The sequence below is a fragment of the Stegodyphus dumicola genome, chromosome X2, assembly GCF_044657685.1.
Source record: "Stegodyphus dumicola isolate Sdum_Otavi_A_Nest chromosome X2, ASM4465768v1".
Lineage (NCBI taxonomy): Eukaryota > Metazoa > Arthropoda > Arachnida > Araneae > Eresidae > Stegodyphus > Stegodyphus dumicola.
In genome coordinates, this window is record NC_140781.1 from 48,513,652 (window position 1) to 48,526,997 (window position 13,346).

The 13,346-nt window shown below is 33.5% G+C and overlaps 1 protein-coding gene across 5 annotated transcripts in view; it reads right to left on the reverse strand.

The window, feature by feature from the left end:
• The window catches only part of Smox (Smad on X protein), a 192,402-nt gene that overhangs the window by 147,226 nt on the left and 31,830 nt on the right, over positions 1-13,346 (reverse strand). Inside the window, exon 1 of one of the 5 annotated variants that reach the window (XM_035369400.2) lies at positions 9,574-9,720. The exons of the other annotated variants lie outside the window; for them this stretch is intronic. Within the exon in view, the coding sequence (XP_035225291.1) occupies positions 9,574-9,605 (32 nt within the window). The 5' untranslated portion in view covers positions 9,606-9,720. Of the gene's footprint in view, positions 1-9,573; positions 9,721-13,346 lie in introns of those variants that run through there. 5 annotated transcript variants of the gene reach the window in all.

Consider the following 13,346-nt stretch of genomic DNA (forward strand, 5'->3'; position numbering starts at 1 on the left):
AGAGAAATCACAAAAGAGATATCGTTCTGCTAAGGGTATTTAAAAAATATCATGAAAACTCATAGCAACTTAACTGATCTTGTCCAGAGAAGACACTAACAATTTAATTTTTTTTTTTTTTTTTTTTTTTTTTTTTTGATTATCCTTCTATTCACATTTCTGAAAACGCTGGAAATTCACCAAATAAGAGGATTTATATATATATATATATATATTAGAGTGCCAAGTGATTGTGGCCACAAATATCAATTGGAAATAAAAATGGAATTAAAACTTCCTCGACTGCCAAGTTCTTTAGATATTACCAAGTTAACATTATTAGCATACTATGCAATCAAAATTCTTCTTCAATATGGATCTAAGCACGCATCGACACTGCTCCGGCTTTTCCTTTTAAAATTTTGTTATTCAGATTTAATTTAAGTCCCTGTAAAACATTTTTAACAATTTACATTCAAGTTACTTTAAAACACAATTTTCGGAATTATAATTCCTACATATAGGTTCACTCTTTTTAGAAACATCTACTTACTCTTTCTACTACTTTCACTCTTTTTAGATACTTCTACTAAATTTATATTAGTAGAAGTATCTAAAAAGAGTGAACCCAGAGGTAGGAAGTTTAATTCCAAAAATTGTTAAAAATGTGTTACAGGGACTTGAATTTAAATCATGAATAACAAAATTTCAACTCTGAAAAAGAAATTAAATTGAAAGCAAGTAATTATTGCTATTGATCGGAAATTAGTTGACTTTTCAAGGGGAACAAACCAACTCCCGTTCAATGAACAATAATTAATAAATACGAAGGTGTTACGTCTTTCACTCAAAATTTGTATTAGCGAAAATGCTTAATTTAGAATGAGTTCTTTGGTACTCTACTTGGTTCTAAATACCTTCACTTCACGGAACTATTTGGCCTAACTTAATTTGCCAGTTTGGCATCACCATTATTACGTAAGTATAAGACGAAACACCTTTGTATTTATTAATTATTGTTCATTGAACGGGAGTTGGTTTGTTCCACTTGAAAAGTCAACTAATTTCCGATCAATAGCAATAATTACTTGCTTTTAATTTAATTTTTTTTTCAAAGTTTGAAATTTTGTTATTCATGATTTAATTCAAGTCCCCGTAACACATTTTTAACAATTTTCGAAATTAAACTTCCTACCTCTGGGTTCACTCTTTTTAGATACTTCTACTAAAATTAATATTAGGAGATAATATAATCAATATTTCTTTAGTAAATAAATTATTATTATCTTACTTTGCAGCTATTGCGCAAGTATTAGAATAACTTGTTTTCGAACTAAGTGAATTTTAAGATCATACAACATTTGATATATATATAATACATATATTTTATATATATATTACAGCATAAATGCTAAAGAAACCAATAATAAACACAAGTAAATTTGCAGTATTATAGTTTCGAAGGCTAACCAGAACCTGAAAGACATTTTTATGCTAGCAGCTGTAGAAGTTTCTGTTTAATCTTCAGATCTGTAGTTCTTTCTTTCTCTGCATGTTTAAGTTCTTTCTTTCTCTGCATGTTTACGCAGATACTTGTTTGATATTTACTGGTTTCTTGAGCAATCATTTTTTTTGGGGGGGTAGCTCGTAGCACGCCCTCCATGTAATTTCGTGATACCAATAAAACATAGGGCTACAAGTGAAACTTTGATATTTAGTCATAATAATGTCACGTTCCATTAATCACAGGGCAAAATATCAGCAATGTTTCCTTTCTATTGGCATACAGATTTCATTTACAAATTATTATTAACTATATATATATATATTTGAGTTCTTTCCGTGTCTTTTCTCGTCTGTCACACCCATGGAGGTAGGAAGTAAAATGGAGTAGCCCTAAGCAAGTTTCTCCCGTACCCTGCTCTGAAGCACCGGCGATCCCTACGTGGTGACCAAAACATTGGGTCATTTACCATTGAGTTCAATGGGATTTGACGTGTTTGGATGTAAGTATTTTGTAATTACGTCGTAAATATACATATAAATGTATATATTTTCTTTTTCTACCACACTTAAGAGTCCTAAGTATGTGAAAACAACATATTTTTAAACAACATTTCATTCTGAACGGAATTAAATGCTATACTTTTCACAGAACAGTTTGCTCAAAATGGTTTAATTTGAATGAAATATTTTCACAAGTTTTCGTTAATTACATTAGAAAGAAATTTTAGGGTAATTCGATTTTATTCGCTTACGGATTACAAAAATTAAGATCAAAGTTTATTGTATTATTAATATTAAAATTATGCATTATTTCTTTCTATTTATAGAGCTTCTTCCTAAAATACTTTCTCAAATACGACATGATTTTTTTTAGCTTCTGAGGCATCTTTTAAATCGAAAACTATAAGTTAATTTATAATTCAGCGAAATATTTTAAATAGTACTTAACTTTCTCTGAATATTTCTGAAAGAGAATAAAATAAGGATTATTTTTTCATATTATTTAAAACTTGTAACTGAGTTCTTATAAAATGTAAGGGGAGTAATTCTTTTAATTGTATTTATCAGATTTTTTTACCCTTAATTTCAACAATACATATTCCAAAACTGTTCTTTATTACTTTCTTAGTTACGCATCTCATAGAAATTGCTTTATACCTTTTAACAGATTGCTTTCCAGTACGAACAATTCTTGCTTAACAAGTTTTATCCTATTTGTCAACAGGATGTCAATTTATGTTTACAATTCAATGTTAAGGTATATTTAGATAATATTTATAATCATTATAAATTTAGATACATTTAATAATTAGATTTTTTCACAGTAACTTTCACATTTGTTTATGAATGAATAAATCCTTCATTTCAAATACATTTATATAAATAATTTAATAAATATTTATGTATTTTGTTAAATGCAGATACATGCTTTTTGCAAGCACATGCATAAATACCATTTTTCATTTCCAGCATGTGGAAATCTTTAATTTCTGTGCATTCACTATGTTTTCCGAGTAAAGTTATTTACACTAATTTAAAAAAAGTACATGTTACAATAATATGTGGATTTGAAAAAAAATTTATTTTATTTAAAACATTTTGGCGTTTGAAACATAAAATAAAAGTATCAAATACTGTATCAAGGGTTTCGAAAAATGTGTACAATTTTAAAGGCACGGAGAGGTATTTTTCATTCTTTGAGCATAACATTTTTGTAGTTCAACAGCTTAGAATTTTATAAAACAAATTCATAATCAAAATCGCTGTTGTTAGTTATCGAAAAATAACCAAGATGTGATTTTTGCGTAAATGTCACTAAACTATACAAATTGCTATTATCCATCACACTAGGAATTTTTCTTTTATGCAAAAGTGTCACTTTTTCGATTTGCATGGAACTGTCGTGTGTCGAAATACTATCAAAGCGCTGTCAAGCGAACTTCTGAATGTAAACAAAAAACACCCCATCTGGTGACCGAAGCTTCGGAGCGGTGCTTCACTTCTAATGCCGATTTGGCCACTCCTTCCTTTCTTACCTCCATGCCTTTAAAAGGGGAGAATATATAAGGTATTTCTCTCGCCTTCCTAGCGTGCCTTCGTGGTGTATTGGTCAGCACATTGAGCCGGTATTTCACAGGTCCGTGATTCAATTCTCGGCGAAGGCGGTTGCTAATTTTTCATCTCTCTGGCTTTCAAATAAATCCTAATGTCTCTACAGGTTATTCACGTGTTTTTTTTTTTTTTTTTTTTTTAATTTCTTTCCCTGATTTAAATAATATAAAAACATAATACAGTAAAGTACATTTTTTAAGAAACTATTAAATTTAGCTTACGCGAATGAGTTCCTGAAGACAATTTTTTGGCTGGGGAAAAAAAAAAAAAAAAAAGAACGAATAAAAACTGTTAGTCCTTCAAGCAAGCATCCTTAATCTTGGGCAAGTAGACCTTGAGTGTTTTGCTCTAAAAGGTATGAATCTGATGCAGAAATGTAAAAGAAAATGAAAAAAATCCCTATCCTTCTTTAAACACCCACAAAAGTAATAACAAGAAAGTAAACAAAGATCTAGTGTTCTAGAAGAATAAGGAATTAGTTTATAGGCTTGATGAATCAACTTAAAATGTTCTACGAGCCACATGAGGAATTTTTGAAATAAATCAGGGCAAAATTACCTCCCTTTTCAATGATACACTAATAAACATATAAATTCGTATAACCAAACTCTTATATATTCACACTCTATTACTTTCATTTTGAACGCTTCAATTTAACAAAAAATTACACATATGTATACAACAAGCTTATATTGAATCCAGAGAAAAAGCAAGCCAAGTAACTAGCGTCCTACCTACCTCGCTTCAATGTAAATACGAAACATACGATGAAAAGCCCAGTAAGTTTCTGTTCAAAGAACTAATGAACCAAAAACGCAAAATAAAGCTTTATACAAACGGAAAAGCACTCTTGTTGAATAATGTTTATAAATACAGAGAAAACGTTCGCAGTGAAATGAATAGAATCTTCTATGATATGTTTGTTTGTGTAATCCTTCCGAATCATCTTTCGGGCTGCCTTTGAAATACGTAGATTAAGTGGCACGTGCAACGTCAAAACAATGGACGAAATTACGAAAGTGACAACAAATTTATTTTTGTTTCACTTAACCTTTCACACCGATCGTTTATCAAATGAAGGAACTCAAAGCATAACAAACTCCCGTCAAAGAAGAAACAACAGCCCCGCAAAGAGAAACGAATTTAGAACACCGGCTACAGAAATGAAACAGCGAGCGATGGAATACCGGCGAAAAACACTGTCCCGTTATTCATGCCATGGATGTAAAAAAAAACTGCAGGAAATGAACGAACCATCTGTAAATTTGCAATCGGCACTAAACTAATAACGCATAGTAACAAATTACATAAAAAAGACTATGGCGAAGGAAAGTGACTGCATGCGCAACAATTAAAACATGACCTCATGACTAAACCTCATATGAATGTGAACAATGTTTTTCTTTTTCACAACTCAAAATATCGGTTAAACTTGCATAAAATTACATGGTTTCGATACTGAAAAGATAGTTTATACAAGTTTATTTGTTAGAGGAATAGGAAATAGAAACAAAAAACTGAAAGGTTTCAGATTTTAAATTACGTCCAAAGGGACGTTTTTTAACATTTTGTGTGTTACCTTTATTTATTAACCTTTCCGGCACGCTACCTTTTAAAGTTGGAGTTTCGATTAGAAAAAAAAAAAAAAAAAAAAAAGGTTGGCAGTCTAATTAGGCCTAGAAGAGTACACAAGTAAAATTTTGTGAGGATAGCACTTATCGTTTTAATTCTGTGGGTGTGCCCAAGGGCACACTGATTGAATACAGCTTCGAAAAGAATGCTGAAACGAGCATTGTTGTCAATGAACTGACCAAAGAGATGCGGAGAAACAAAGAATACAGATATTAGTTGTCCTAGATTATCGGTGAGCCCGGTCTGGGCACACCTAGGGTTTGCTGTTTGATTTTAGGCAAGATTTCAAGGTAAAAGTTTAAAACTAATATAGAATAAGGAGATTAGCATACAGCCAAAAAAATAACAGAAATTTCTTTTCAAACAATTCCTTTTATACCCTAAAAAAAATCTGGAAGATTTTTTGAAAAATGAGGGTCTTAAAAAAACTAAACATGTCTAAAATATACGGACTGGTGAGTTCCCATCTACTATAAATAAAGAAGGTTCAGAGTAACCTATAGTCACTTATCAATCCTTTTTCATTCAATTTTTCTGTGCGTACAGAAGGATATTTTTAGGTTTGTCCAGAACGGACACACTTTGCCGCAAAGGCCTTAAAGGTATAATCTGGTTATATGTTTCCATGTATGGGAAAATATTTGTGACTGCATGTTTTTAATTTAGTTTTATTTATGTGTTTGTTATTTTGTTGTGCAGGGAAATCCTCATAGAAATTATCTAATTATGTACTAATGGTGACTAATGGCAGTACTAATGATAAAATTTAGCTTTTGATTTGTCATGAAAAAGTACATACGCATTTTCTTCATCACGAAGCAAGTAGAAGTTACGGAACTGCTTGTTTATGAATTTTATCATTATTCTAAACTTATCAGTAAGACAACTGTTTATCTTCCCCCCCCCCGATATTTTACACCATTGAAAACTGCTTATAGTCGCGTTTTACTTATTTTATTTCTGAAAAGGGCGATCTCCGTAGAGACTTCGAACTGCAATGTACTCTCAATTATCTGGACTAATATCGGGGAACCAGGTGATGGATAATTGAAAAACATGCAGGGTTTAATCAGAAGTGCCGGAGCCCTCTAGAAGGCTGTCAGGAAAAAAGCGGAGAATTAAGTAAATAAAATATCTAATAATGAAAATAATTAGATTGTCATTAAAATTCAATAAATATTAAAGACATAAATAACATAGAAATTTCTTTTCAAAAAATTCCCTTTATACCCTAAAAAAAATCTGGAAGATTTCTTTGAAAAATGAGGGTCTTAAAAAACTAAACATGGCTAAAATATATGGACTAGTTTGTGTTGAGCTCCCAATTACTATAAATAAAGAAGGTTCAGAGTAATCTATAGTAACTTATAAATCCTTTTTCATTCAATTTTTCTGTGCGTACAGAAGGAAATTTTTAGGTGTGTCCACACCGGACACACTGTGCCGCAAAGTGTTAAATCATGGTGCGGTTTTGGGCTAATGAAATTGAGAGAAAAAAAAAGCGCAAGACATTAAGACAAATGCAAGATGGTGTAAGTGTGTATTTAATTATGGCAAAGCACACGAGGGCTATCTGCCTAAGGGGAAGGATGCCTTCGTGGAGGACTTTCTAAGGGACACTGGCTCGTATACACGTTATACATGGGAAAAACCACGAAAGCGCCCATGCAGCCAGCCCGTTCGCGGGATTCGAACCTCAGACCGATCTACCAGTGTTCAGCGACTTTACCGCTCGGCCGCTGGTGGGCACAAATGCAAGATGAAATGGGATAATTAGCTCCATAAAAATAACAGTTTGAAATAGCATTTCAGTTAAAAAAACATATCTCTAAAGTCAGAAAGGGTTTACTTTTAGGGGTCTGACCCTTTAAATACTCGTAATAAATTAATAATAAATCAATTTAAGAAATTTTCAGGATCAATTTCATTACGTTCTCTACAGCTGTTGCAAGCCGTGCACCAAAGCTCATCAATTTTTAGGACGTATGATTATCGCTAGCATAGTACAAACACCAAATTTTAAAATTTCCATTGCCGTTATATTCCTTCAGAAGTTAAGACACAAAAGTTAACAATTTCTGAACAGTGATATTTCGGGACTGTCCAAATCTCGACAATTGGACTGGCAGCTTGAGGTTTTCGCGAATTTTCTTAAATAAAAGGTAAAATACACCCTGTGTTCTTTTGAAAGTTCTCCAAGCAGAGAAGTATCTCTCGCGCGCCTTGCTTACAATTAATCAGTCATCCTCGAGAAGATACAGTCAATCTGAATAGCTTCTCCTTTTCGGATTCTGCTTAAAAGATTTAAAGTGATTTGAAGCTATTGTGAAAAGACTTGGCCCCGCCAGTGGCCGAGGGTTTAAAACAACTGAATGCTAGTAGTTCGACTTGATTTTTAGGTTCTATCCCAGACGAACGGGCTAGCTGCGTGGTTGGTTTTCCTTATATTAATAACGTGAATACGAGCTTGTTTCCTTCAAAACGTCCTCCACGAAGGCATCCCTCCTCTTAGGTAGAGAGCCCTCGTGCAGCCGATTCGAATTACCGAAATGGTCTCATTATGACAAGGAAACTGGCGCAATTTAATGCGAACCGTACCACGTCGTGCAAATTAAAAAACGTATAATAAGTAAGTGATCCTTAATGCACATTGTATAACATTTGTTAAAAAAAAAGGGGGGAAATACAATTATACCACGATATCAAGACACCGCTGGTGGCTACTGAAACATTTTAATTTACACCAAATATTGAAACACGCACGATCAGTTAAACAAAATCTTTTAAAGAATCAGATGCTTCCCCCCCCCAACATACAATTAACTTGGATTTTCCAAAAATAATGAGATTGTGATTTCAGAGAAGCAGAAAGGTCATTTATTATACCAAAGGATACAATGACTTTACTTTGGGGTTTTCCCCCCCCCCAAACATACTCCTATATACTACAGCGAAGATGCTTTACCAGTCAGCTCGTTATTTTAGAATAGATTCAAGTAATGTCTCATCCGTTCAGCTACAGCTAAAAATTTTAGTAAGAAAGTAATAATAATATTAGTGATCCTTTAAAAAATATATATATAGACCGTGAAAATATTAAATTACTTCACAAACATTCTAAAAGTCTCCGAAACAGGCCAATGAAAAATAAGACAGTTCTGTTTAAACGCTGTGTAAGGAGAATATTTCTTGATCAAACACGGTCAATCACTTTCAAAAACGAAAATAACAAAACAAAACAAATAGCATGGGCATTTTCGTGCCTTTTCCTATATGTAACGCGGATACTAGCCCCTTAGAAAAGCGTTCTACGAAGGTTTGGTTTGGTTGATTATGGTAAAGCACACTAGCGCTATCTGCTTAAGAGATGCCTTCGTGGAGGACTTTCTACGGGAAACTGGCTCATATACACGTTACAAATAGGGAAAGCCACGAAAACGCCCATGTAGCCAGCCCCTTCGCCTAGAATCGAACCCAAGACGGAACTACTAGCGTTCAGCGATTTTACCGCTCGGCCATTGGTGGGCTCCCTCCACAAAAGCATTCCTCCCTTTGGACAGATATGCCATTATCCAGTCCCCCCCTTTTTTTTTATTATTATTATTATTATCTAAATTCGTTTTTTGGCTATACATATTTAATAAGACGAACTTATATCATGAAATAAAACTAATTTCTAAAAATATGCATTGATGAAATATGTTCATTAATAATAAGATTCTCGATTGAACTAAATTTAAACCCTGATATCATCTGTTACAAGCAATAGACATTCATTTTACTGAAATAATAGTTTAATTACGTAAAAAAAAAAAAAGCGAAATTTTAAACAGCCTACACTCTATTCATCTATGCAAATGGTGCTCAAAATAAATAAATGAATGAATGAAAGCCTACTTAATTTCAAGAAAATTGTAAGAAATATTAAAAGTTACATGTTTTTAAAATGAAGTGATCCAAACTGACAAATATTTGGTCTGCTAATTATAAGAAAAACAAAGCAAGAAAACTGACAGTATATTTCCAGCGCATCTTTAGAAAAGAAAGTAGATATGTATTAACAGCTAACAAAAAAATATTTTAAAAAAATCGCTTTTTAAAATTCTTTAATTATTCCTTAATTAAATTATCTCAGCTAAGCTGTTAACAAATACGCTCACAGTTCAGCATTTCAAAAAAAAAAAAAAAAAAAAAGCATAACACAAAAATCAAAATTTCAAAAGAAAATTGAAGAATGGAACCCTTTCGCTTTGAAAATTAAACAATTATGCGTGCAAATCTCAAGCCAATTATTTGGCAAGAAACACTGCAGAAAAAAACAGTATCTGTAAAAATACAATATACCTTATCGCACAGTTTTTTCTCCAGCACACCATCAGATGGAGAAACAAATGCTCCAAGATAAAGCGTCATCTAAAAGATGTGATAATAGCAGTTTTCAAGATAAAGAAACCAAGAACAGTTTCTTTTTTCCCCGTTTCCCCGTCGCAACTAAAACGTGTCTAGCTAGCTACTTCGGCGCGAAACTACAACGGCGCATCATGTCACTGCCAGACATGAAGGACAACGGAAGGTAAACGACCTCCTCTTACTAACTTGAAATGCGCCAAATTCATACGATGTAATCTCCTCCACCGTAACCCTATTAAATAATCAGACTAACTGACGCAAACCACGAAATCTATTTCATTTTTCACGAAACTCCTAATTACTCCCGTTGTTACCCATTTTCGACGGCGAAGTTTCTGAGTATTGTTACTGCAACAATTACAAACCGTGAGTAATGAATTATACTTGGCAATGAATGAATTACGAGAGAGGGAAGGGGAAATGGTTAAACAGAAGTGAAACAAAAACTTTCAAGGCCAAAACTCGCAACGGGAGAAGAAAATCAAATACGTCGATATGCCTTTTTACGCTATCTTACACTGCATTAAAAAAAAAAAAAAAAAAAAAAGACTGCGCTTTCTGGAGCAGAATTTTCTACGACAAGAGTTAGCTCCCAAAACAGTTTATGATCCATGAATGCGTAAGACGATCTCGGAGCCACTGATTACGACAGCAATTAAGCACGGTGCTTACTATTTGGACCACTGCATAACTGTGACGTGACCTTTATAAAAGAGCAAAATTTGATAGGATGCCCCATCACAAGTTGTGAAAAATTACGTGTAAATGATAAAAATCCGTAGCGAGCATAAAAACCAGCTGAACACATAGGTCGTGAAAATATTCAGCATAAGCCAATGTAATACACTCTCCCAAAGGTGATCCGGCCAAAATGGGGGTGGCTCCTCAAATTTTTCTAATTTGAAAGGAAGGACTTTTTTAAAAATGCCACTAACAGAACTTCGTTAAGTGTAGTATTGTTATTGCTGTTAATCTCACTTGTCTGACCTAAGAAGCCCGCGAATTTCATCGTGGCAAGGACTACAAGATTGCGTCTGACGTTGGCATGAGCCTTTAGCATCATATGGGAAACAGCACGACTCTGCCCAGATCTCCCTCACTTTTGAAGAACAGCACCCCAGAGGCGGATCCAAAGGTCTCCAACTCTCTTCCCCTACCACTAAGCCACTCAACAGTACTTTCGACCCGCCGTACATTTTGAGTGCCCCATGCTGCACAGACACCATCTATTTACAAACATCCATGCCTTCTCTAGGATTCGAACTCGGTCCCTTCGGTACGGCAATCAGCGTTACTAACCATCATCCCGTCTATGCGGTGGTCCACTATGTAAAGAGTGTATTAGTTCGCCAGTCTTATTAATTTATTACGCCGGGGATGAAATTAAATTCATGGCAATTTTATGTAAAATCACTTTGAACAACGATGACTACACCATTATGTAGAGCGCCGAAGAATGGTGACGGTACCCAGTTTCTAAACAGCGATGCTAGCTTTTTCATGCTAGATGCTCTGAAGGCAGTTACGAAAGGTGCGCTCTTTTCGCATAGCGATGCGATTTTAATTGTAATGCAAGCAGAGTTTGGAAAACGTCCTTTAAATTTAACTTTATTATATACGGTGATGTACTCCATACATGTATTCCTTTTCGTAAATGAAAATTATTTATATTTAATATACGAAATTTCAACAACAGCTTTTATATTAAAAAGTTTCATTTACAAACTAAAATATATTTAATAGATGTCATAAGTCTGTTGTATCCTGATTTTCGATTTTTTTTAGAAAAGTAAAAGGCTGTGTAGCATACTAATTTTAGTACAAACACTATGAAATATTATATTCCAGCATTTGTAATGAAGCAAAAAAAAATCTTCCATTGTTCTTCCAATAGCAAATACAGAGTATTATTTAAAAAGTAGGCCTAAATTTTCCTGAGCTGAGAATACCAAGCTACAGAAGCTACTACACAAAATATTAACAGTAAACCCTTCAACATTGTAAGACCCTGACTTACATAAACTAGAACTTAGCCAGTTCCTAATTTCCCTACGCAGTTCATTCTAAATGAATTCTTTAGAATCACTAGAGAACCCTTGTACGAAATTTTCCAATAAACCTTTAATGAAGAAAGTGTCACTATTCTTTTTCAAAAGCGAGACGAAAAATCCATCAGAAACTGATCAAATCACTTATGTAATAGAAGAAATTGCCTATCTTGCCAGGCAATTAGATTTGAAAGCTGATTATGATGACGTCAGCGAGCGTTGGGTACGTAGGAAACAGCTGACAATCGAAGAGTTCATTGAGATGCGTAAGGAAGTTGCTACTGAAGATGCCGATGCCTCAGACCCAGATTCACCAGAAAGACAAAAAAATTGCAAGCTTGACAGAAGGTCTCGGAACAGTTGAAAAAACATACACTGTAATGAGGAATGCGTTCTAGCCAAAAGGCATGGAATCAAAAATCATTAGGTCGCTATGAGGAAATTTTACGTACAACAGAGTCCCCGCAAACTCGACTATCAATTACTCGACATTCCGATAACACAATGATCACTTTTCTTGAATCACTATCTGCTAGCTAGTCAAGGGCAGCATTATCTCTGAAGTAATGTAGTGCTTTATTAATATCTAAAAAGCAATAATTCTAGAATGCATCGTCTATATTGGAAAACAGTACATTTTAATTACTTTATTAGCGTAATTAAAGTGACATATTTATAAGTATGAACCTCCGCATGTTTTTAGAACAAAGATCTGTTATGGTATTCTCGTTCTGCAATATTCGTCTCTTTGGGACACACATTTCTTGAAATCTGTATCTTGAATTAGGTGACAGGTCTTGTTATTTTCATGAAAATTCCAATTTACTCCATTCCTCATTACATTAACTAAATGGCTGAAAAAATATAATCCATGTCGATTACCATTCACATTCCTCCTTTTTGTTGCTAACTGTTAGCGGATTCATGGCGGTACCCTCTGGCAAAATAACTTTTAGTTTACTCAGGATAGAGTTTCTCAGTTTATATCCAGGCTTACAAATGTTAGGTTGTATTGTATATGCAAATGAACATGTCAAACAAGATGAGAAGAAAACAAATTAACATGACAATGAAAATGAAACTGATACTTTGAGACATTGGAGAGTGAGAAAAGCATAAACAAATTGCCATGGATCTAGCTGTTGAACGAAATATTATTACAAGTTGTGAATACCCATCACTTCTTTCGTAGAACTCGAGATTTCTGTTAACTCGACAGCCTTTCAATCCACATTAAGTCGAGTTTGTGAAAGTGCACTGTAACTCGAACAAAACATTGAGTTTGTTAAATTTTATAATGCTATCGGCACTGAAATAAATTAGTTTTATATAGAATAATTACTTTAATTTTATTTTGCAATGATAAGTACAAAAATTAAATGATCCATAATAACTACTTGGTCCATTCCACGCTTATGAATTTATATGCCAAGTTTTAACCCGACTTTTTATTGGTCCCACCTACCGTAGAATTTCGGACATTATTGGAATACAACTCACAAAATAAAATTATTAGCAACAATGAAATGGATATTATGCATAACCATGACCTCAATCAAGGCAAGAACCTTAAACAATTAACTGGTATTTCCTGCCGAAAACTATGATGCTAATAAAGCGGAATATGAATATTAACTTTTTTTAATTACATAATTTCGT